A 24,158-nucleotide genomic window follows, 5' to 3' on the forward strand; every position below is an offset into this window, starting at 1 on the left:
AGGGAGAACATATAATATTTGATATCGTCTACTTCATCAATTCTTTATCAATCTTCAATGCATACGCCCCGGGCTTTTACTGATCCTCGCTGCCCACGGCAATCATGTCCATCCTAGCGCAGCCGCTGTAGCTAGCAAGATCAGCCTCGCTACCCACTCGCCAGTAAACGCCACACTCGAAGCTGGTGCTGCCACGCGCTCCCTGGAATGACAAAGGACAGGTACCGTCGGCCTCCTGCCTGACAGTGACGACCAGCTTTTGCAAGTCGCCAGAGAGGGGCTTGAAGGCCGGGACGGCGTTGTAGCTTCCCGCGTTGGGGTCGGACACGGCGAACTGGCCCGCCAGTCCTTGGTTCTGGGCCGTTAGAGTACCATCGTCGCCCAGTTTGAAGAGAAGCACGGGCCCGGCAGAGTCGATGCCAGTATAGCTCATGTAGTTGGGGTCGTAAAGCTTGTTACCCGTGTACTTGCCACTAGCGGCGACAATTGTAAAGGTAGGGGAGAGCGCGGTGTGAGTAGAGGTGTAGGTGGTTGACCTCTCAACGATTGTCTCGGTGTAGACGGTGGCCACGAGCTGGGTGCTGGTCTTGGTGTCAGTGGCAGTAGCCTTCTCAGTAGCAGTGGCCTTTTCAGTCGAAGGAACCTAGGAGCGCGAGTTAGTGAGGACTTTGAACGTGAGATGAGATGGGAGCTTACCGTGGTGACAGCAGTGGCCGTCTTGGTGCGGAGGGTAGTGGTTGAAGTGGTGGTCCGAGTTGGAACGCTCAAGCAGTTGCAAGCGTACGAGACGGCCGCAGGGTCAGCGTAGTTGGCAAAGCACTTGGGCTTAGGGATGAGACCGCGCTTCTCTTCACCCAAGGGATCGATGCCGTGGTCCTCCAACCACGTGGGATCGTTCTTGTAGCCGGTCGGGTTGGCTGCGCGCCTCGCCTTTCGGGTGACGGGGTTTGCACAAGCAGTAATGGTGGTGGTTGAGACAGCAGAGATGACCGAGGTGCTCGTAGTCTTTGTCGAGAGAGTACTAGGCTCAATGGTGGTTATAGTTATTGTGGCGTCGGTGATGGTCTGTGTCGAATCGACGACTGTAGTCACGCCCGACGTGACGGTGTTGGTGTTGGTGATAACCCTAAAAGATGTAAGTGTCTGCCGAAGCAGAGGGAATAGATGCGATCATACTTGGTGTAGGCAGTCACCGTTGCCGTCTTTGTAACGACAGGGATGCTCAGATAAGAAGAGCAAAAGGACGAGGCAGGCAGCTGTTGACGAGCCACAGTAACCAAGGTCTTGACCACGGTACATAGCAGACCGGGAGGTCCACTAGGAGGCTTTCCCCTCACACAGCCCTTGAGAGTATCATAGTACTGGTTAGGGGAGCACTTGGCGGGAGGCGGCAGATTCTTGCAACCCTTGGCAGTATCCCAATACTGGTTGTTGGGGCAGAGACCAGAAGCGGGCAGCTTGGGGGTAGAAAAAGCCGAGGCAGAACCTGCAAGGCTCAAGGCGAGCCCGGCCACAGTATTGAAGTGCATGATTGGAAGAGTTGAAGATGTCCAAGGTAGCCGAGTTGATGAAATCTCTTGACGCGAGGCATACGGACTTATATACACTTACTTGGCGGTCTCGCCCATCCGCCAAGACTCATCACCTCGCCTAAATAAAGAATCCGGGTCCACGTTGCAAGCTGAACTGTTAGAGGCGTGAATATTGAAGCTGAAGACGACGCATGGCAATAATATTCTGGGGTTATGGGGTCGATGGAGTGGGACCTCGCCAACACCCCTGCCAGGTTGAGGGTCTAGACTCTGCATATGTGCTGTAACCCAAGAGCCGTTTTTCATCGCACTGCCCTCTCTTTTTGTTCTTTCGTCATGAGCTCTAATAAATGATATGAGATAAATGATGATATCATTACCCCAGACCCGTCTTCCAACAACGGTTTCAAGACTTGAGTGTCGTCAAGAGACCAGTTGGAGTGGCGGCGCTTTGTCCAGCCCCAACCGATAAACAAGAGGTTCTAGACTCGATCCATGCGTAGAGATTGATGACCTGCACGACTTTATCGATTTCTCTTGCGCACCAGCAGTCAATAGCTTCAATAGCCCAACGGCCCTACCGACCAAGTAGCCACACCAACAAGTAAAAGTCGGCCCACGCAGCCCTTCCCGTGACCGTCAGATTCATGCGAGAACAAGTCTTGGGCCGGTGTATTCTAAAACTCCGATAGATACGTGGCGTAAATAACCTTAACTTGTACAAGCGAGAGTCGTGATGCGACGAGGTGGCTGGCTGGTTAGCACCCGTCAAGCGTAGGTGGGCCGAGGTTTGGGAAGTTCGGCGAGGGCAGACACTGTTTGAGGGCTACGGTTGTGCGACAAACGGGCGCCAAGTCACATGAAGAAGAGCTAAGACGATTGAGGGTGTTTAGTCAAGTGTAACAAGAGCCTAGGCATGATGCAGCATTAGTAGGTTTATACACGAAGGAGGCGTCACAATTATGAACGGGAAATCATGGTTGCGGCTTCAATTTAGGGGAATTAAATTAAGAGTCGATCAATCAAGATCAGAATTAGATACATCAGAGTCGTTCATACAACTCCCTCATAAGATCATCATGTGAGTCAGGACATCTACTCAATGAGGACCTGCTTCTCCTTCTTCAAGCTCTCAACAAAGCTGACGGACACATTGAGAGTCTGAGCGACAACATCAGGAGGAGTCAGTGCGAGCCACTGAGTAAGGGAAATATCGGCGACGCGCTCCGACTTGTAGACTTCAATCCAGATGAGATCCTCATCCTCGGAAGTGTTCTCGATGTAGTGTCTAGAAGTGTCAGTAGATGCCTCGCTATCAGGGTATGGGTACTCACCCAGAGTTATCGGGGAAGGCAGCAGTGTCGCCAGCAGAAAAGTCAAAGGTTCGGGCAGCAGCATTGCCGATAAACACAGTCGCCTTGGCCTTGCCCTGGTGAAAGTACAGCCACTCCTCAGCCTAGCAAACGTCAGTCAAACATCCCCAAACACAATCACGTCCACATACATTAGGATGCCAGTGAAGTTCTCGCAGACCACCAGGCTTGAGCGTAACAAAAGTAGCAGCAAGGGTCTTACTAGCCGGAAAGTTGGTCGAGTCAATCTTCCAGAACTTGCCGCCCGTGCCGCCAATCTTTTCCGGCTCGTGCTGGAACGTGCGGTAGACGAAGGAGCTGTCGCCCTCAAGCTCACCCGCGGGTCCGTCGGTGACGTTCTTCTTGCTGACTTCGCCGGGGAGGATGTAGGGGTTCGGGCTGGTGACGTTTTCGAATACCGAGGGGTCAACGCCAAAGTTCTTGGCGAGGATGTCTTTGGGGGTGTGGTTGATCCAGTCGTCGACCATGAATGTAGTGCTGTGGGTTGTTAGTAGTTATTGGGGTTAAGAGAAAGTGGAAGACTTACCCAATCTTGTCAAAATCGGCGTCGTCAAAGACCAAGAGGTACTCATTCTCATCGGCGAGACCCTGAATGGTGTGGGCAGCTCCCTTGGGGAAGTACCAGATATCACCATAGTTGAGAACCTCTTCTTGGTATCGGCCATTCTCATCAACGGCAGAAACAAGAACAGAGCCCTCATAAACAATACCCCATTCGGCCTATTCGTGTCAGTCAATCATCGCAGACAAGGCTTGAGAGGAACGTACAACACGGTGCCAGTGAAGCTCACGAATGGCGCCCTTGACCAAGTGCTGCTGGGCACCAGAGATGTCATGGCTAGAGGGAAGATCCTGGATGACTTGCTCACGGACCCAACCACCCTTCAGAAGACGAGTCTTGGAATCAGAGAAGCTCCACTTGAGGTTGGGAACAACGCCATTGTCCGTAGGCTGACGACCGAGGTTGTCTGGGTTCTGGAGATCGAGCTCCTTGTTGGTGCCGCCTGAAATCGTGTAAGTAGCTATTGAAGAAGCTTCAAGTGTATAACGTACCAACGATGATGCTACCCTTGCCCTTGCCATCATATGGCTGGCCTTTGGGAAAGCCAGGTTCGCCGGATGAGGGAGCTGCAGCAGCAAACTGCGTTCCGTAGCACAAGGCTAGGGCAGAGGAGATGAGAGATGCACCCTTCATCTTGATCGCAATCAAAGAGAGTAAAAGAGAGTGGGCTGTGAAGGATGGGTATCTTGGTGAAGAATGACACAAACACCAGAAGTGCCACACAAGATATCTTATACTGTTCGAGTCCTCTCCCAATTCTCCAATCACCGCGATCAACGCGCTGGAAATTATCAACACCTCACGCCCTCAATCCCGCCATTTCTCACTGCCGACGTCACTCACACGACGCGGGATGAACAACACCTGCCGTCTCTCAAAAAGTCAATGATCGTCAAATGTCGTATGAAACTATTGATTAAAAAGTTCACAAAGAATCGCGCCTAATAATTGCGTCTTTCTCACCAAATTACCTACCACATCCGTCATGTCGTGCTCGAGAGTGCAACCATCACGACGAAGCCGTCTCCCGGCGTAGGAGCCTTCCGAATGTGCGGAATGACAGGATCTGCGAAATCACTGCCAAGAAGGATACAAGCGCGCTTATTTCCCAGTTCACACACTAATTAAAAAAGATCCTTTTTGTCTTAGAAGTGTATGGTTCAGTGTGAGTGGTAATGTGAATCCGGGGTTGTCGACATTCAAGTGCGGATAACGTGATTGATCTGCGATGCTAGCTGAGGCTCAAGACGGGGCGGACGAATCAGAGGCTTGCGCTGTGCAATCACGTATAAGCATACATTCAAGGTAATGAATATCGTCTCCTGGATTTCTGGTATTTACGGCTTGTTCCTGTTGATCAGCTTGGCTTGATCGAAGTGTGAGTTTACATGGTTGAGCTGAGGGGTGAAGACTTGGTCGAGTTGGGTCTTTGAACTGCCCTGAACCATCACATTTACAAAGGACCAATTACTTGACAACAGGCCCGTGTGACGGAAACATGGATCAGCGAGCTCAGACCGTAAAACCCCCACGATACATCCATCGCGGCATCAACCATGACCCGCGCCGCGTCGGTCCATCGGCGTGGATCCCGGTATGCCAGCTCACAAGGGATGGAAGTCGCAATCGCACCTAACAAGGCGTTTCTCCCCAGAGTCAAAGCTACAGCGAAGATCCCTCACGCATCGAGCCAAGGCAAGGATGCTAGACTGCCAAGCTACATCCCGAAGGGGCCGTCTTGGCTGTGACCCCTGGTCGGCCTGTTCAACTACCGGTCTCTCGGGAGTACGGGAGGTCGCTGGTGGTATAAGGCTGATTGCCTATTTAGTCGAGCTGAGAGTAAATGCCGACCTGACTTTTCATGGTCAATACGCGCCGAAAGTGATGTCATCCGTTAGAGCTGTTGATCCAAATATCCACGACAACTCAATGACACACAACGGTGCACACGTTGTTGCCGTTAACCTTAACATTCACTCGTGTTGGTTCAAACTAAGCAAGACAAGCGTGTCTACCGTATGCTTGTCTCAGCTTGCCTTTTCTGTCCGGTTCATGCACGTCCAGGGGATAGTGGCACTCTGAACAAGGCAAGTGAGCAACGTAGCAGTCCCAGTCTGGCGGCATCAAGGTCCCTCGGCGAATGACTGTTGGCATCAGCTACCGGTACGTCACATCACCGAGAGCCCGACGCAGTTGCCTCCAAGTCGCTTTGCAGATCATCACCGACAATGATCGGATGCCTGGTGTCCCTCGTCATGACACCATTTAGACTAGACGGTATTCAGGAAGAGAGCAGCAACAACGAGGCTGTAGCTTCGGAAATTGTGATAGCCGTGAGATGAAAAATTCATCATGAGGTTGAATTGTGTCTTTGTGAGGCTTGATGATACAATTCTTGATGTGAAAGTGAGTGGTTGGTGTTGATGAATAGGAGATGGCATCAAGGAGGAACCGGCAGTTCACCAAGTATATAATGCTTCTAAAACTCCCTCAAACTTTCTCATCAATCCAGCTCACATCTTCAACTTGCTCACATCCTCATCACAGAGTGAAAACAAGCAACTGGAACTTCTTTGACCATGCCCTCTCTCATCTCCCTCACCACCCTCCTGGGAGCCCTGGCCTCTCAGGTCTCGGCCTCTCCCGCCAACCTCGACAAGAGGTTAGGCCTCAGTCTTCCTCCCCTGATCCCCAAGATCCCGGGTGTCACTGAGCCTTTGGCCGACAATGCCCCTCCTCTGCCCATTCTGCAGGTTCCTACACCTCCTTTGGACAGCCCACCTTTCAAGGTGTCCAACATCAAGCCCAAGAAGATTGGATACTTTTGGACTGGTGCTGGTGATAACAAGCATGCCGATTTCCTCGTCACTGCCAGTTTGGATGATGTGAGTATTCTTCTACAAAACCCTGGTTGCAGAATTAACAAGTCCTAGGACACCTTTGGTGAGATCATCTACATCACCGATGTCCCCAGCAGTGGCAACTCGCCTCACCATCTTGGATCATCCCTCGATGGCAAGACCCTGGTGGGCGGTGGTCTCCTGTCTCTCCTAAAGACTCAGGACACCGCCTATTACTTTGACACCACGGACCCCTACCACCCCAAGTTCGACCACAGCAACCGAGGTATTCTCAGCTCCATCGTCGACGAGATCCGAGCCAAGCCTGATGGGTAAGTCCCTCTTTTCTTGTCGTAAACCCCCAGCTAACAGAATTAGTGGATTCTTCATCACCTACATGGGCAGTGCTGTCGGCACTACTCCTGGCCGTCTTGTCGAGACCGATGCTGGTGGCAACATCATCCATGAGTGGCCCGAGGATGTCAAGGGTACCCTCAACATTCTCGGCGAGCAGTTTTCGCCCCACGGTCTCAGTGTCGACTTTGAGAAGAAGATTATTCTCACCTCCGACTTTGTCGTTCCCATCACCATTCTGAAGCCCACTCTCGGTATCAAGAAGGCCGACACTCTCCGCCTGTGGGATCTCGACACTCGCACTATCATCTCTACCATTACCATTCCCAAGGTGAGTATCCTCTAATGAAACAAAGATGCAGTATCTAATCAATCACAGGGCCAAGGTATCCAGGACGTCAAGTTCATCCCCGGTAACAAGGAGAGCGCTGCCATCGCCACGTAAGTCACCCGAACCCCTCATCTCATCTGCCTCTAACACTCTGCAGTGCTGTCGGCCCCGGCCAAGCTTGGATCATCTACCCCTTCCGCAAGGACAAGAACGGCAACCAGGGTGTCGCTGAGCTCCTCTACGACTTTGGTGACAAGGCCAAGGAGAACCTCGCCATCTACTCTGACATCTCGGACGATGGAAAGCTCGCCTACTTCACCTTTACCCTCGGCAACCACGTCGCTGCTCTCGACATTTCCGACCTCAACAACGTCAAGCGCCTGGATGACCCCGATGAGGACCAGCCCATCATCGGACCCCACTACGTCAAGATCTCTCCCGACAAGAAAAACCTTCTCGTCACTGGCTACTTTGTGCAGGGTGGAGATGTAAGTACCAATGACTCCAGTGACTTGACACCGCTAACATTTACAGATCTCCATCGTCAACACTCCCGGTGACTACAAGGGCCACTGGATTGACATCAACGATGATGGCTCCCTCAGCTTCAACCGCACCATTGACTTTGAGGACATCTTTACCAAGACCCGCGGTGGTGCCCGACCTCACAGTGCTGTCATCTTTGACCTTACTGACCCCAAGAACCCCAAGTACTACTAAGGGATCGCGGGTGCCAGGCTTTGGACGCACAGCAGTTAATGATGGGAGGTATAATGACGGATGTACTCTTCTAGGGTACTGGGATTGATGGATTAGCTCTTCTTGGTGCCTCTTGAGGCGGTTTATTTGGTGGATTACTCTGCCAGTACTTACTTTTGACGTCTTATTGCCTAACTTAATCTGATAATGCAACAATCAGTTTTTCTCAGAAACATCCTTCAAGCTCAAGTGTGATTGCCCCTAATCATCCCTCTCTGACAAGCCCCAGTGAGATTGTGAATTTCCGACAAACCTCCTGTGTTCACAGCTTTGCGTAAAGTAGAATTGCCTGGTATATATTCACCTATTCGCCAGTAGTAGCTGCATTCCTTATCTCGCCGTCAATTTTTGCCGTTCTCAAAATCTCGGTTTGTTCTTTGCCTTTCTTTCCGCTGTGCGATTCTTTGGCTTCAATAGGAGAGGACCAGCCAACTGCACCATCACCATCCATCACATGAGACAAACCTGCGCAGCATCCCAACTCAGAATTATGTCGTTCGGGATATGAAAGCCAAGTCTAGATAGAGAAGTCCTACATACCTCACCATCTCTATTTATAGAAGATTACGTCGAAGAACAGAAGAGGAAAGACAGAACGAAGGAGGAAAGTTACGAGACCCACCGGGTCCACTTATTCAAAACGGGGCCAGTCATTGGTCAAACCTGCCCCGAAACCTCGCCCCCTGCTTGGAAATGCCACATATACCTCAGTTTCACTGCCCCTTCCATCAATCAGCTTGGCTTCGTGGTCTAGTGGTATGATTCGTGCTTTGGGACATTCTCAGCTGCACGAGGCCCCGGGTTCAAACCCCGGCGGAGCCCTGTCCTTTTGCTTTTTCTTCTACAGATGAAGAACAAACTTTTTTTGATTGTGGAAAGGTTGTTTACACTCCCAAGCACGAGTGAGGTTTGCCCAGGCCTCCGAGCGATGAATGAGCCTCGTGATGCTCTCGAGGCAAAAAATGAGGGCCGGAGGACGTCTGTGAGAGGTGCCACGTCGGTGTTCTCTTCACAGCAACACTAGAGTCTTTTTGATCCCTTTTAGCATCAGGCAGTTCCCTTGGGATTATTTCATGATTGATCAATCCTATAGACCGTGTTTATCCAGCGTTCTTTGGGGGACAGCTTTGTAGGAGCAACTGTAGGTGTTGTGATCCGCTGTGTCGAACAAAGCACCCATCCCCACCATGACAATCCAATCTGTGACCGCAAACCATCTGGCGCGTTTGCTTTGGGTGTCTTGATGGTAAATTATGACTGTTGTATTTTTATGAGTTTTTGGGGATGCAAATACAGACTCTGAAAGTGTTGCAAACTATGTTATTCCCATCCCGATGGTCACCGTCAACCCTACTCTGGCAACAAAAGCTGGCCTCGCGAAACCGGCGCCGCTTGTCCAGACAACAACACGGAAGAAATACCATCGCCGTTCTCATTCAGCACAATATCCACAATAATCTTGCTGTCCCGGCCAATCTCAGACCCCTGGTCGAGGTAGAATCTAAACGCCTTGTTCGCGCCTCCTTCTTGAAGAGCAAGATACGTGGTCAGCGAGCAGGAACCGCTTCCGCATGCCGGATCCTCGAGGTTGATGGCAATCATGCGTACACGGAGGTCGTATACTCTGCGGCCTTCTTCGTCGCGTGTTCCCAGGACGCGGTAGTACATGGTTCCCACAAACGAGTCAGACCACTCGCTGTCCAGAGGAACGACGGGGCATGGCCCGGGGAGCACGCCGGCAAAGCTGTCGGCGTTGTCTGTAAAGTCGACCAAGACGTAAGTGACGCCCTTGACAATCGACGAAATCGGGTAAGAATCCTTCAAAGTGTCGGCTGCAGCAGCCAAGCTACCCTGCGTATCAAGGACCGCCTTCTTTGGAGCCTTTGCCTCGTGAATGTGCACGTTGTGCGGGATCTGAGCAGCCACAGTCTCGGCCTTGACATCATATTTGAGAGTCACGATACCAGCATTCGTCTGCACGTCAATCGACTCCTTCTCCAGTGGCTTCGCATTCGGACCCGACAGTAGCTGGCGGAACAAGACGTGTCCACCGCCAATAACGGGGTGCCCCGCAAACTCCATCTCGTTGACGGGAGTAAAGATGCGGATCTGGGGTGTCCCGGACTCGGGCTGGCGCAAAAAGATTGTCTCGGAAAAGTTGAATTCGCGAGCGACTTTTTGCATCTGCGTGGCCGAGAGGTCTACATTGTTGATGTCGACGACGGCGAGCTGGTTGCCGGTGTATCTCTTGTTGGTAAAGACATCGACGGTCACTGCACAATTAGCATACGCGACAACGGTTTGAAGTAGATGTACCTACCATATGAAGTCTCAGAAGCAGACATGATGGCTATTTGATGGTAAATATTGGTGTCGATGGGAAGAGTAGAGCTCGACAGGCAGGACGAGAGGTCACTTCTTAAGACGTCAAGATCAAGTCATGGCCACTTGCACACACTTTATTCCTGCGACCTCGGAAGTATCCAAGCTTGACTGACTCACCTGATGGCAGGGGAATCTTGCCTATTGCATCCTGAGATATCGCAAGATACCCTTTGTTGTGGATCTTGAGACGTATGTTGGCCAATGAATGGAGCAATGTCCCCTTGAAAAGGCGAAATCGACCAATCCTTCGGGCGTAAATGACAACCAGAGGTTTGTCAGCGAGTTTTCGGGGTCTAGATCTAGGGTAGTTTCGGCCGAATGTCGAGGGAGGACTACGATTTACTTCGTCATCAACCGAAATGATGGGATCATTTCGATCTAGGAACGTGATTATATCCAGATAGTCTTGAACATTCATCTGCATTACGGTTTACACTGTCTTTGTGGTTTTGACAAGGTAGAGTAAAATGTGTAAACTATCCCGGTAACCGTCGATGAGATCAGTTCCTATTGACGTGCTTCGCCGGAAGGTGGTCTGATAGAGGAAGCAATAACTAAATATACAAATTCGCTAGGAAGCTATACATAACCATGATAATCCGAATTCAAGCATACTGAAGGAGTGGCATAAATCCGATTGCTTGCCTCTGGGGTTAGGTTAGTCACATGACTAACAGAAACGCGCCATATTTTCACGCGTCTATGTTATACATGACTGTGTTGCCGTACGTTGTCTAAAAAGAAAACCCGATATTTCCAAGAAGAGAGTATCGTGCGTGTCATCTGTCTCAACACCATGAACCTCATCAACAACTCTACCAAGCGACCAGGAAAGAATCGGCAAGAGCGGCAAAAAGAAACTCCGGTACAGGGAATCGAACCCTGGGCTCCGCGGTACTAATCCCTCAGATTATGAGAGCGCGAAATGTTAGCCACTACACCATACCGGATGTTAGGCTTTGTTGAGATGCGGTGGAGATATTGGGTGTCTAGTCTCCTCTACTCAGCCCGCCACCCAACAGAGCCGGGATGCTACCTTCAGGACGGATGGACCAAGCAAGGTTGGACATCGAAACCTCTTAATGACTACCTCTTGCATCGTGTTAGCAAAGGCAGATGTTACAGCGAATGGTCTTATCGATGGAAGTATGCTTGACTACTTTCTACCCAATGACTCCCCATGGTGATCGTCGCTGTCACTATCGTGCGCATCCCGTCCTATACACCATCACAACAGTCGCGTTAAAGCCTGTTCAAACTTATTCTCATCTCAATACCCCTAACTAACCGTCGCACAAACAATCCCTTCCAAGGACACCCATTCACTATGCACCCCCAGCCAGCTCAATGTTTCTGCCCCTAACACTCTTCCACTCCACCAACAACGCCCCAGCAAAAGCCGCCGCTGCCGTCCCAGCCCCGACATAAAAACTCGTCGTCAACGCATCATTGTACGCCAAAACAACGCTGTCAAGCTGATCCGCACGGATAGCATTGCGGATGTTTGTGGCACCCGTCCCCAGAACAAAGTAAGGATCCAGCCCTGGGACGTACTCACGGATCTTGTCCACGAGGGTGTTGGTGAAGACGGTGTTTCCGGCCGTGATGCATAGCGCACCTCCGAGAGTCTGGGCAAACACGATGAGTGCTGTGCCTGTGGGGATGTCGATCATCTCGCAGACTACCTGCACTGCGATCAGGGGTTGTTGTAGACACATGCCCACGCCTACCCCCGCTAGGAGTTGGTATCCTATCCATTCGGCCTTTGCTGTGTTGACTTCAAACATAGTAATGATACCGAAGCCAATGGCCATGAGGATGCCGCCGACAATCATGAAGGGAGTGTAGTAGCCCCAAACCGTGACGGCTGCACCGGAAATAATGGCAAAGCAGACAATACCGAGGAGCATGGGGAGGTTACTGACTCCAGACATGATAGCCGACTGACCAAGGACTGCTTGAAACCATATCGGCAAGAAGTACATGGCAGTGAGGAAGCATGCTCCCGTATGGAAGGCAAACCATGCACCCGCCCATACAGTACGCATCTTGAAGATGCGAAGAGGAACCGTGGCATTGTCCTCCATCTTGTACTGAACAAACCCAAAGATGATAAGCAAGAAAGCCGACAGCATGAGAAGCGAGGTTATCTTCGAGTCGCTCCATTCGTATTCGATACCACCCCACTGAAGAGCGAGAAGCAGACATACAGTGGCTGGTATAAAGATGCAAGTTCCGATAGGATCGAGCTGCCAGACACGAACTTGCCAGGTCGCAGGCTCAATGTCGCGCTCCGGGTTGGGAAAGAAGAAGTAGATAACAACAACAGTGACGAATCCAATGGGGAGGTTGATGTAGAAACACCATCTCCATGAAACCTCGTCGGCAAAGAGACCTCCCAATAGTGGCCCTGCAACCGACGAAATACCCCACATGCCGCTGATGAGACCCGTGTACATCGGCCGCTTGTGAAGGGGACATGAGAAGGCGAGAATGGTGAGTGCTCCAGAGAAGATGCCAGCAGAGCCAACTCCCGATATGGCCCTTCCGACAATGAGCGTGACACTATTCGGGGCGATGCCACAGATGAAGCTTCCCACCTCAAAGATGGCGATGGCAACCAAAAACGTCCACTTGATGCTCCAGTAGGTATAGAGCTTGCCAAAGAACAGCTGTAGGGCGGCTGTGGTAAGCATGTAAGCTGAGCCATACCATCCCACATCGTTGAGGCTCCCAAAAGCATCCGTGATCTTTGGGATAGCTGTGGCAATGATAGAGTTGTCTGGAACGTGTTAGCGAAATTCATCTTGTTTGAATGGACCACTCACCGAGTGCCATGACAAAGACGGCTAGGCAAAGAGCCAGTGTGATTAGGGCAAGTTTCATGCCCGTTGGATACACTGTATCGTCAACCATGGTCGTGACATCTTCTCTCACACCATCTGGAGAAGGCTGCAGCTTCTCCGTGCTTTCTGTCGGGGCAGCTGATCGTGGTCGGATATCACTATACCGAACCGAGCCCATGACAGGATGGGGTCTTTTATCCAGATCAGGAACCTCATAGTCGATGGGCAGGGAACGAACGCTAAAGTGGCTCGGTGCGATAGAAGATGGTCGACTCACGCCGCTGTCATCTCGGTTCGAGTCTCGGTTTGAAGTGAGCCATTGGTTGGCATTCCTGGCAAGCCTGGCTGTTTCCGAGTCAAAGTAAAAATATTGAGACGATGCTTGGAGGGACGAGTATAGAGACTCTCTTGGTAGGCGGATACTAAGGCGCGACCGAGATGTCGCGGCCATCGAGTAGTCCGGGGCTGACATTATGGAAGCCATTTTGCTTGGTTATTCCGCAACCAGTGCGTCTCTTCTCAATTGTTGGGGCCAACTCTAAAGATCATGCTGGACCTCATGCTTGGACCCGGGACATGCCCCTTTAATCTGCTCCATCCACGTGTTAGAGTGCCGCCCTTCCAATCTTCTGCCAGCTTCTGTTTCTAAGAGGATGCGGCACAAGGTGACACAGCGAAGTGTTTTTTGCCTTGCTGAGTCGACCATGGTTATCCTCGTCTCACATCGGAGCTGATTCTCACCGGGCGAGATGACAGCAAGGCGGAGGCTTGCAGCAAGATCTACACTCGCAGTCGTGCCCCAGCATGCTTTTTGGAGTACAAGGTGTGGCGGTCTGTGGCCTCAGTGGATGTTGGCACCTTTGAAAGCGCCAGAGAAGAAAATGTGAGGGATGGTGATGGCTTCAGTGGCATCACTCAGCAGGTGTGCCACGGTGAGATCGTGTAGCCCACACTCACCACATAAGCCGTGCCAGGACTCCGCGGAGCCCGGAAGCCGGTGTCGTTGGGATGCCTGAATCTTGTCATAATATGACTGCCGTACTTCCCATATCTCCAAGACCGGCCAATAAGGCAATCAAACTTTCTCCTGCCCATCTGAGTAAGGAGAGTCGGAAGTCCGGGGCCAAGATGATGAGAAACTGCGGATGATGAATACTGATGTCGTTTTTGTGGTTGGACCACGTGGGTAACATGGGGGCGGAGAAGTGCATCGTGTTGAGGAAACGCGAGGAGCTATTGACAACAGAAGAAAAGTTATCAATCTCATCGATCACGTTGGGAGCAGCCTTAAGCGGACGAGATATGCAAGACCACGCCTCCCTTGGCATCTGCTCTCTATCGACTTGGCGTTAGCCTACTATGCCACATCAGAACCGAGGTACAAGGTCTAGAAGTTGTGTTACCTTGACCAGCAAGTCCCAGTCTGCTCAGAAAGCGGCCAGGTGCAGTGGGAATGGATTCCTGTCTGATGTTTCGCAACATACCGGAGTTTGAACAAAAGCCGAGGCCGAGGGAACGGCATCAACTCTCAACACTTCGAGCGGGGGAATCTTATCAGGAACGGTACGTAGAAGCTCATACAAGTCAGATTGTAACGGGTCCGGAGGATTCTACTCCAACCCGAGTCAAAAGGACGAGGTGCGTGTTACAATCAGCACACAAGCATCGATAAGCCGCAGTTCCGAAGGCACACAAGAAGTCAGCGATCTCAAAAGTATTTGTATTGACAAATCGGTGTACCCATTCTGTTCTTCGCCACGTTCAAAACCCCAAACTTGACTTCCAGAACATTGGGGAGTTCGACTAATTATGACAACGATATGATCATGGGAGGGCATATCATAGACAATCGTACAGAGACCATAACGGCGTAGGGGAGAAACAAAGAAATACACGACATACACACGGAAAGAATATCGTGGTCAGCATATTATGTGTGAGACCAACGTGAAGAGGCCATCGATCACGCTTCGTCTTGTGGGTGGCCCTCTGACAGCGGGCTCAGTCGAATACGAGGGCTTGCTCGTTGATGCTCATCTTCGTCCTCTTCAAAATGCTTCGTGGACCCTGGGGCGAAATTGCGAGATCGCTTGTTGCCTTTTTCGACTGAAGCCTTATTCTCGTTATTGGGAAACTCCCGTGGGCTCGTCTCAGTCGATGGACTCTGAGCGCTGACAAACTTTCCCATCGAACATGATCTCTTGGCCAAGTCTGGGTGAGGACTGTTGGGGCTTCGCGCTTGAGATTGGGCGAGAGGAAGCGGGATACTGCCGTTTGACGGGATGTACAGCTGCTGGGACACCTTTCGCTGATCATGATGATCCAATCCAACAGTAGTACCAGTAGACAGCGTTGACGGGATGGGGCATGTTGAATGCCGCTTGCGATTTTCCTTGCGGGACCGCACCTCAGGAGTTGAAGTACGTGTCGGTGGAGCGTGAGGTTGCAATGGCATAGGTTGACTCAAAAGGGAAGCTGTCAAGGAGAGAGCAAGGTCTTCAGGTAGCACGGCATTATGCGGGAAGATTGGGAAGGGAACTGGCTGCTGTTAGTGTCATGTTTGAACGACGAAGGGTATCGTCAAACCTGGCTGGCTCCGCTCGGTAAGTATGGGCGTGTTGAGGGTTTTGGGTAAGGCTTTGGGATCCTCACCGTCAATAGAAAAAGCCAGAGAAGAGAATTGGGTCTCATCAGATCCGCTCCCTGAGGAATCCCGGGTCGAACCTCTGCGTTCAATGCTCGCCTCACCCAGTTCCCAGTTGTGACCTGACTTTGACACGACAGGAGTAAACTGTTGTGGAATATTGTTCAGCCCGAGCCCAACCTTGCCAGGCCAATCAAAGTATGCGTTTGTGTCATCAAACGAATCGACAATGTCGCTGCAGCCAGGGATCTCATCCGTGTTCGGCAGAGGCCCTATGTAGCTCGCCTGGGTTGGTTCCTCGGCATGGTTTGTCGCCACGTTGAACATGGAACCTTGAACCATGGGCATTGTAAGCCCTACCAGGCCCTTCTGTTGGCTGTTCGTGCGGAGTCGTGGAGAGTGGGCATGGGTTTTGACATTGTTGAACGGAAACGAAGGGACGGACATCGACGACGTATTCGGGGATCGCTGCCACATAGAAAGATTTGGCCAAGCAATCCCTGCGCCTTCTAGGACTTCTAAAACCCAAGGTTAACGAACGAGGACCATATTTAGGGTGCGGACAAACCTTGGGGTGCATGCTGAAAAGAAAAGACGACAATGTTGTTGACTCTCTCCATTGGAACGGTCAGAGAATCGCGCGGAAATCCTTCACTGATGACGAGTCTGATGCGGCCGAGAGCATCACCTACGTTTCGTTGTCTTTGCTGAAGGATTTCTTGCTGAAAGACAGGAAACTTGAGCGGCTCGGAAACTCCATTCTTGGATAAATCTGTACCTGGAGTTAGTAGGTTACCTCGAGATGAATACATGATTCGTTACCATAGCCGTTTGCAATGACATGCGGCCAATCGCACTGTCGGTTCAAAGAGGTGGAACTGGGAGTGGTAAGAACTGGAGCTACCCAAGCAAGCTAGGAACGACGTACGCAACAAGACGTCCGTCAACGAAGAGCCTCGTCTCGAATTTGACATCATTGACGTGCTTGGAGTATGACTTGGTGAATTGACTGATGGTGGGGGTATTCCATGAGTGAATCGAGATTTGAAATGGTGTTCCTGGTGCGAGACTAGGCACAAAACAATTCACAGTCGGCAAACCACAAATGCCGTGGATGTGTGCGAACTCTAGAAAGACGCAGCTTAGATGTGACAAGCTAGGTATTAGGGAGCATGTTCTTACCTGTATCTTGAACAACTTCACATGTGACGCCGAACTCTCTAAAGGGAATACCGCAGTCTCGTGGGAAAAGAAGGACATCCCAGTCCTCGTACCTCATCTTGACAGAAGAAGTGACCAAGAGGTGACCAAGAGGTGATGAAGGTGCCAAGAAAGGGCGATACTGCAACACAATGCAGATCGAAAGAAAGGAAAGTCAGTTGTGGAGTGCTAGGTAACCAAGCAGAGAAGGATGAGGATCGTGTTTTGCGAAGGCCTGGGTTGTTTACTAAGAGACGAGGAGAAGAGCAAGTGCTGAGGTAGCCACGAGCATGGCGAGAAGCTTGTCCCGTGACTTGAGTGCGCAAACCATGATGGCTTCGCAATGCTGGGAAGGAGCCATGTGGGATGGCATGTGAATGTAGGCAGTCAGTCCATCCATGAAGAGCATTACAGGCTGAAAAGCGGCGGATTCAAGCTTGCAAGCAGCCGCTTAGCTTTGGAACCGTTCACAGTAATAATACATTGGTTACCGAGGTCGTCCGATGTCGAAATCTCAGGATGGTTCTGTCAGGGGCTTCACTTTGATAGAAACACGGATGGATCTTAACCGGAAGGAGCTTCCATTTTCAACCAGACGCGGCTATTACGGCGGGGCAACATTGACGCTGAGCAGGCCGTGGTTTCTTATCCCAACCGTCCCTATGTTCGGATGGAAATGTCCGGCTTGGACTGCCTGGTGGTCGTGACGAGAGAGCGTGTGCTCAGGATATCGGGATCATGGGCCTATTCAGGAATCGGCGACGCTATGGCTCAACATAGGTAGTCAGTCAGAACAGTTCATCACATCCACGCGCATCATGCAATCGCCTTGATCCACAGTGCAATTCTCGGCTACGCGGTACTCAAACATCAGTGATCTTGCATTGAACCCTTCCATTCTTTCTTATGTACAAATGAGCATTTTCTACTCAAGGGTCAGCATCACCCTCCATCCGGGCCTGTTTTACTGTTAGCAATGCACAATCCAGAGCCTGTTTGACCTACCCTCGTGGCTCCGGGGCCACCCAGCTCTCGCTCAAGGCCACCCTCAAACGCACGGGGGTAGGCGGGCGAATCAGGGTAGTTGAGGTAGACCAGTCCGGTGACGCTGAAGAAGACGGCGAGAAAGGTGCCGACCATGATCAGACCAGGACCGGTCGTGGTCCAGGTGTACTCCCAGGGAGAAAAGATACCCAGCAAATCGTTATCCTCGTGGATGGGCTCGCCAAAGTTTCGTCGCTCCTGGGGATCCCACCAAGCGCCGTAGGGGTCACGGAACTGACGCTTGATGGCGGGTGGGTTGATGTAGCCGCCGTTCTGCGATATTATCCATCAGCTCCTCGGCTCGTTTTGAGCGCTTTGCCGGACTTCACTGACCATTCCGGGATCCTCGGCCTCGGTCAGGCTGGGGCCATCGGGGTACTTGGCGTCGATGACCTTCTTGTCGGTGTACGAATGGGGGAGGAAGGTTCGTCGCTGGATGGTGGGCAGTAGTCGAGCAGCCGTCATGCTGCTGCGCAGGGCCGAGGCCCGCACAATTCGTTGAGGGAGCATCTGCAGAAGGAACAAGAGTCAGCGCGACCAATTGACCATGTCTCAATGGCTTCGGAGCGACGAACCTCGGGCGAGGGGACAGTGTCGTCGGCGCCCAATTGCTCTGTGACGTGAGGTGATGGCTCTGTGTTGAAGCTGTAGCCAATCGAGGCTGTGATGATTCTCAACCGAAAAGTGGCGCCTCAGGCATCAAGGGCGCACGCCAGGCGCGTGTCGGCCCTTTTCGGTTAGCCCCAAGCCAGGTTCAGGGCGTGCGTCCTCAACTCTCCTCCAGCTCAAAAGTTTTGCTGACGACACTGGATTTTGCGACTGAATCCCACACAGGTCGCCCGCAAGGCCTCTGATCATGTGCAAACTTTGTATGAATATCCGCTGAAGCGCTACGATTCCGTAGACATTAATTTCTCCCCCCCAAATGATAGCTTCGCAGAGAATACGCCCCCTGCGTCTCCTGGCTCCACGTTGCTACTATGCCCGAGACCGCGTCGTCGCCCGTCAACGTGCTGCCCAAGTCGGACTCTGATGCCACCAAGCCTGAGCAAGACGCGCTCGAGCCTTGCACCAACGGAGATGACGCGCCGAACGGTACGATGAACGGCCACGATGGCCATGAAGCCAAGGGAGATGTGACGTCGGCCTTGAACGGCGACGCACATGAGCTACCCAATGGCCACGACCATGATCATGAGCGACCAGCGAAGAGAAGACGAACAGGAGAATCGACGCCCCAAGCCACGCCCAAAAAGCCCAAGATCGAATCGCCGCCGTGGAAGAAGATAGGTGCTGACGGCCCGACCACCTTTACTGAGAACGGCCGACGCAAATCTGGTCGCATCAACACTCTACCCCTCGAACTCCAGCCCCAGGGCAAGACTCGAATTACGAGGCGATCTATCGCTGGCGCGCAGTCGAGTCCGTCGAAACCGAAACCAGAACCTCAGCTGTCCAATGGAAACTCGAGAAAACTACCGAATGGCTCGCACAAGTCGACTCCCGCCACCAAAGCGCAGCCCAAGTCCACAGCCGCGTCCACCACGAAATCTTCATCCAAGAAACCCACAACAGAAATCCGAACATATTCTCGCTCGAATCGCCGTCGAAGTCCTTCTCCCCCACCTCCTCGATCCTCAACCAGAACCCGACGATCAGCGCGTTTTAGCGATGCCAACGAAAAGACACAAGACTCGAAAGCTGCGCCTACTACCCGTTCCCCTCGAATTAAGCTACGAGTTGGTCGGTCGGGCGATATTCCTCTCGTGCACCCTGATCAGGTTCGCAAGAGACCCAAGATTGGGACAAGCTTCGAAGACTTTTGGGCTCGAGGTGGGGACATCCCTGTCGAGGAGGGTGGCCTGCAGGCGTCCGAAGATGGCCCCTCATACACTGATGAGATGGCTGAGAAGGATGCTCAACTCATTCTTCGAATTGAGAAAGAAGTTGAAGATGGTGGAATGCTCGCCCAGGGGCGATGCTCCATATTCCTACCAGAACCCGAGGAGGAGCCACCTCGACAGTGGGCTCGTCAGGACCACATGGTCAAGGCCATGATGAACTTTCGCAAGCTCATGCTAGCGGAGCAACAGCGACACCGATCAACGGCCAAGAAGATTGCTGAAGCCTGTCGTGACGAGTGGCTTCGGCGTCAACCCAAGTCTGCAGAAGAAGTCGAAGCCGAACAGAGGGAGATATGGATAGCTCGGTACCGTACAGTGGCCAAGGTCATGTTTGGCACATGGGAGAATGTTCGTGTCGAAGTCAATCGCCGACGATTGGTCGAATGGGAACAAGAGGAGCAGAAGAGGGTCAAGGCAGCACTCAACGAAGCTGTGAACCTGTCCGAGCAGAAACTCCAAGCGCGGCGCACAGGATTGGATTCCGAGCAACCATCAGATGAAGAAGATGGGTTTGACGATCTCACCGACGATATGAGTCTAGCGGACGACGACGACGACGACGACTTGGGCCTTGCTTCAGACGAAGGCGACGACGAGGATGATGATCCAGACAGCGACATCATGTCATCTGACGATGAAGGCGAGGAGGAGGAGGAAGACGCAAAGGATTTGGGTGATGAGAACTTGACCCAGGAACAGCTACGAGAAAAGTATGCCCACATTCCAGATCTGGAGCAAACACCAGCGGATACGGAGACACCGACAAGCGGACCGAACCACGAAGATACAGATGCTGCCGATACCGCACAAGCTACCGAGAACCCGGAGTCGAGCGATGAATCCGTGGACATGGACGACGATATGGGCTCAAGCGACATGGAAAGCAACGAGGAGGCCGAAGACGACGAGTCGGAAGAGGAGTCAGAAGAGGAGGCAGGTGGTTTGCTGGGATTGTTCTTTGGAAAATCGGAGCTCAAGAAGATGAACGACGAGGCTGGCGTGGAAACTCCAGCTGATGACGATGCTGAAATGCCCGATGCTGCGACCCAGGATAAACCCGCCTTAGAAGACAATGGCGATTCGGATCCAGAAGATGAGATGTCCTTGATTCAGCTTCCGGATCCAGACCACGCCGAACATACTCAAAATGGCGAACCGGCCGCTCAAGAGACGGAGACTCAAGCATCGGAACCTGCGAAGCCTGAGGGAATTCCCTCGGATGAGAAGAAACTGGAGGATGTACCCGCAGGCAGCGTCGATACCACCGACGTGCTCACGCCCTCGAAGTTGGAGAAAGAAGCGAGCCACGAAGTCACTATGACAGGCACCGACGAGAAACGCAGCGAGGAACAAGTCGAGAAACCTTCGGATGTTGCAGGCCCAGAGAAACTGCCAAGCCCCGAGACCGAGCCAGTCACAAACCCACCCAGTCCCACACATAGTCTGTCGCCTCCACCTACATCGGAAACCAAGCCTTCGGAGCTCGATACTGCGTCGTCTGCGGAGGCGCCTGCTAGCAAGCCTGATGTGAGCGCATCTACCTCACCCCAGCCTGTTGGGAATCACAAGACCGAAGTGCCCTTCCTTCTCCGTGGGACACTGCGAGAATATCAACGCGATGGCCTTGACTGGCTTGCCGGCCTCTATGCCAACAGCACCAATGGCATCCTGGCCGATGAAATGGGATTGGGAAAGACGATTCAGACTATCGCTCTTCTTGCACACTTGGCTTGCCAACACGAAGTATGGGGACCACATCTTGTTGTGGTGCCGACAAGTGTCATGCTCAATTGGGAAATGGAGTTCAAAAAGTGGTGCCCTGGCTTCAAGATTTTGGCTTACTATGGCTCGCAAGAGGAACGCAAACGCAAGCGACAAGGCTGGAACAATGACGATGTGTGGAACGTATGCATTACTTCGTACCAGCTGGTACTCCAAGATCAACAGGTGTTCAAACGGCGACGCTGGCATTACATGATTCTTGATGAGGCACACAACATCAAGAACTTCAAGTCTCAACGATGGCAGACTCTTCTCGGCTTCAACACACATTCTCGACTTTTGCTTACTGGAACACCCCTTCAGAACAACCTTACAGAGCTTTGGTCACTTTTGTTTTTCCTCATGCCGGCGGAGAATGGCGTTGGCGGGTTTGCTGATCTGCAGGAATTCCACGACTGGTTCCACAAACCAGAGACCCAAATTCTTGAGAGCGGGAGGGAACAGATGGATGACGAGGCCAGAGCCATCATATCCAAGCTCCATAAAGTGCTTCGTCCGTATTTGCTTCGCCGTCTCAAAGCCGACGTTGAGAAGCAGATGCCTGCCAAGTACGAACACGTCGAGTTTTGCCGACTCTCAAAACGTCAACGCGAACTCTACGACGGCTTCCTCTCCCGGACAGACACCAAGGCGACGTTGGCTTCGGGCAACTACCTTTCCATCATCAACTGTTTGATGCAGCTTCGGAAAGTCTGCAACCACCCCGATCTGTTTGTCGACCGACCAATCATGACGTCGTTCCGCATGCAGAAATCCGTCGTCTCCGACTTTGACGTGGTCGAGCAAAGGGTGCAGAGGCTGCTATTGGCCCCGAAGCCTATGAGCGCTGTCAATCTAAACTTCCTTAACCTCATCCCCACTCATTATGAGCACCTGACAACCACTCAAGCCGACCGGATCGCTCATTTGAGCTCGCACCGGGTGTTGATGGATCTCCGTGAGGTTCAAAGAACACGAGCGCAACATGCGTACTCGACTCTTGACCCGTCGACGGTAGAATCCAGCATCGCTTATCTCGAGAGTGGTGCAAGATGGAGCCGGTTTGAGGAGCTTCAACACTGCGTCTACCTGAATGCACTGCGGCGACAACAACGGCCAATTTATGGCAAGAACTTGATAGACTTGCTCACCATTGGCACCGACAAGCGACCCTACAAGCCGCGTCCCAAGGTTCCTCGTCAAATTATGAGTTGGTTCGAGGATGAGTCGACCACCATTCAATCCATGATCCCCACCATCAACCATCGCGCCGACAGCTTCAAGACCATCATTGAGAAGTTCTCGTGTGTGACCCCGGCGGTTGTCACCAGAGACATGGAGCAGTTTGTGCTCGGGCGCAAGGGCGTGCAAGCCTTTACAGATGAAGACCTGAAGCTCTCATCACCTGTTCGATGGGCGCCTTTCTTGCCTAAGCAGTCGCCACCAGATCCCTGGCATGAGGGTCGGATGAGACTCAGCATCCAGTTCCCCGACAAGCGTCTACTCCAATATGACTGCGGCAAACTTCAAATTCTGGACAAGCTGCTGAGGAAGCTCCAGGCTGGTGGCCATCGTGCTCTCATCTTCACGCAGATGACCAAGGTTCTCGACATTCTCGAACAGTTCCTCAACATCCACGGCCACAAATACCTCCGCCTGGACGGTGCCACCAAGGTCGAACAACGCCAAATTCTCACAGACCGGTTCAATCACGACCCTCGAATCCTCTGTTTCATCTTGTCGACTCGATCGGGCGGTCTCGGAATCAACCTCACAGGTGCCGACACAGTCATCTTTTACGATCAAGACTGGAATCCTGCCATGGACAAGCAATGTCAGGATCGATGCCATCGTATCGGACAGACGCGTGATGTTCACATCTATCGCTTGGTCAGTGAACATACCATCGAGGCCAATATCCTTCGGAAAGCATCGCAAAAGCAGATGCTCGACGATGTGGTTATCCAAGAGGGAGAGTTTACAACCGATTACTTCAACAAAATGTCGGTCAGGGATGTCCTTGGCGACAAGGTCGACTCTACTAGTGAAGGCGTGGATGCCGCTGATGCTGCCCTGGACCGAGTTCTTGGTGGTCCCGATACCAACTCAGACCAGCGAAGGGTTGGGCGAGCACTTGAGCAAGCCGAAGACAGAGAGGATGTTGCAGCCGCCCGCGTGGCGGAGAAGGAGATCCAAGCTGACGACGCCGATTTCACCGAGAAACCCAGCAATACCGCTTCTGGGACTTCGACGGCGCGACAGGGAACACCAGCTGGCAAGTCGGTGCTGGATGGAGGACTCGATGAGGTTGACACACCTCAAGCGGAACAGATTGTGGAGTACAACGCATGGGGCGACAAGATGCGCACCATTGACGATTACATGCTGAGCATCATGGCAGAGCAGCTCAAGGGCACCAAGCTCGAGTTGCCCAAGGACAAAAAGAAGGGCAAGAAGAAGGGCAAGGACACACGCAAACGATGAAGCGACGACCCAAAACGCATCATAATAGCCGCCGCGAGGAGTGTCACGGCAACGCACAAAACATCTGTATATTAGCATCTATTGGGAACCAGGTAACCTGGCTAAAAAGGGGAGACAAAAAACATCAGCACACGGGGGC

At 52.2% G+C, this 24,158-nt stretch overlaps 8 protein-coding genes across 8 annotated transcripts; 2 read left to right on the top strand and 6 right to left on the bottom strand.

Annotated features, from left to right (window-relative positions):
• Positions 1-76: 76 nt before the first annotated feature.
• On the bottom strand, positions 77-1,529 carry NECHADRAFT_75969 (uncharacterized protein; the record flags this gene model as incomplete). Its single annotated transcript, XM_003046298.1, has 3 exons — positions 77-643; positions 697-1,126; positions 1,177-1,529. The coding sequence occupies 3 exons, from the start codon at positions 1,527-1,529 to the stop codon at positions 77-79; spliced, it is 1,350 nt and encodes a 449-aa protein (XP_003046344.1).
• A 1,333-nt stretch (positions 1,530-2,862) lies between these two features.
• Positions 2,863-4,100, bottom strand: NECHADRAFT_90684 (uncharacterized protein; the record flags this gene model as incomplete). Its single annotated transcript, XM_003046299.1, has 5 exons — positions 2,863-2,988; positions 3,037-3,382; positions 3,432-3,625; positions 3,674-3,909; positions 3,959-4,100. The coding sequence occupies 5 exons, from the start codon at positions 4,098-4,100 to the stop codon at positions 2,863-2,865; spliced, it is 1,044 nt and encodes a 347-aa protein (XP_003046345.1).
• Positions 4,101-6,046: 1,946 nt separating this feature from the next.
• NECHADRAFT_99087 (uncharacterized protein) lies at positions 6,047-7,921 on the top strand (the record flags this gene model as incomplete). The annotated part of the gene is made up of 6 exons (XM_003045730.1): positions 6,047-6,352; positions 6,401-6,639; positions 6,680-6,992; positions 7,041-7,102; positions 7,150-7,480; positions 7,527-7,921. 6 exons carry the CDS (start codon positions 6,047-6,049, stop codon positions 7,710-7,712), a joined length of 1,437 nt encoding a protein of 478 aa, XP_003045776.1. The 3' UTR covers positions 7,713-7,921.
• A 917-nt stretch (positions 7,922-8,838) lies between these two features.
• Positions 8,839-10,560, bottom strand: NECHADRAFT_75972 (uncharacterized protein; the record flags this gene model as incomplete). Its single annotated transcript, XM_003046300.1, has 4 exons — positions 8,839-9,008; positions 9,173-10,024; positions 10,072-10,101; positions 10,254-10,560. The coding sequence occupies 4 exons, from the start codon at positions 10,558-10,560 to the stop codon at positions 8,839-8,841; spliced, it is 1,359 nt and encodes a 452-aa protein (XP_003046346.1).
• A 901-nt stretch (positions 10,561-11,461) lies between these two features.
• Positions 11,462-13,466, bottom strand: NECHADRAFT_90686 (uncharacterized protein; the record flags this gene model as incomplete). Its single annotated transcript, XM_003046301.1, has 2 exons — positions 11,462-12,918; positions 12,965-13,466. The coding sequence occupies 2 exons, from the start codon at positions 13,464-13,466 to the stop codon at positions 11,462-11,464; spliced, it is 1,959 nt and encodes a 652-aa protein (XP_003046347.1).
• Positions 13,467-16,067: 2,601 nt separating this feature from the next.
• NECHADRAFT_33434 (uncharacterized protein) lies at positions 16,068-16,905 on the bottom strand (the record flags this gene model as incomplete). Its single annotated transcript, XM_003046302.1, has 5 exons — positions 16,068-16,144; positions 16,195-16,380; positions 16,449-16,504; positions 16,555-16,753; positions 16,809-16,905. Coding segments are annotated over 5 exons (615 nt in total), but the record flags the coding sequence as incomplete, so codon positions are not given.
• Positions 16,906-17,651: 746 nt separating this feature from the next.
• Positions 17,652-18,498, bottom strand: NECHADRAFT_102412 (uncharacterized protein). The gene is made up of 4 exons (XM_003046303.1): positions 18,446-18,498; positions 18,204-18,380; positions 17,832-18,143; positions 17,652-17,785 (listed from the first exon to the last, which is right to left on the bottom strand). The coding sequence occupies exons 2-4, from the start codon at positions 18,378-18,380 to the stop codon at positions 17,756-17,758; spliced, it is 519 nt and encodes a 172-aa protein (XP_003046349.1). The 5' UTR covers positions 18,446-18,498; the 3' UTR covers positions 17,652-17,755.
• A 352-nt stretch (positions 18,499-18,850) lies between these two features.
• Positions 18,851-24,019, top strand: CHR2103 (uncharacterized protein; the record flags this gene model as incomplete). The annotated part of the gene is made up of 1 exon (XM_003045731.1): positions 18,851-24,019. The coding sequence occupies one exon, from the start codon at positions 18,851-18,853 to the stop codon at positions 24,017-24,019; it is 5,169 nt and encodes a 1,722-aa protein (XP_003045777.1).
• Positions 24,020-24,158: the final 139 nt, after the last annotated feature.

The sequence above is a fragment of the Fusarium vanettenii genome, assembly GCF_000151355.1.
Source record: "Fusarium vanettenii 77-13-4 chromosome 2 genomic scaffold NECHAsca_18_chr2_1_0, whole genome shotgun sequence".
Classification (NCBI taxonomy): Eukaryota; Fungi; Ascomycota; class Sordariomycetes; order Hypocreales; family Nectriaceae; genus Fusarium; species Fusarium vanettenii.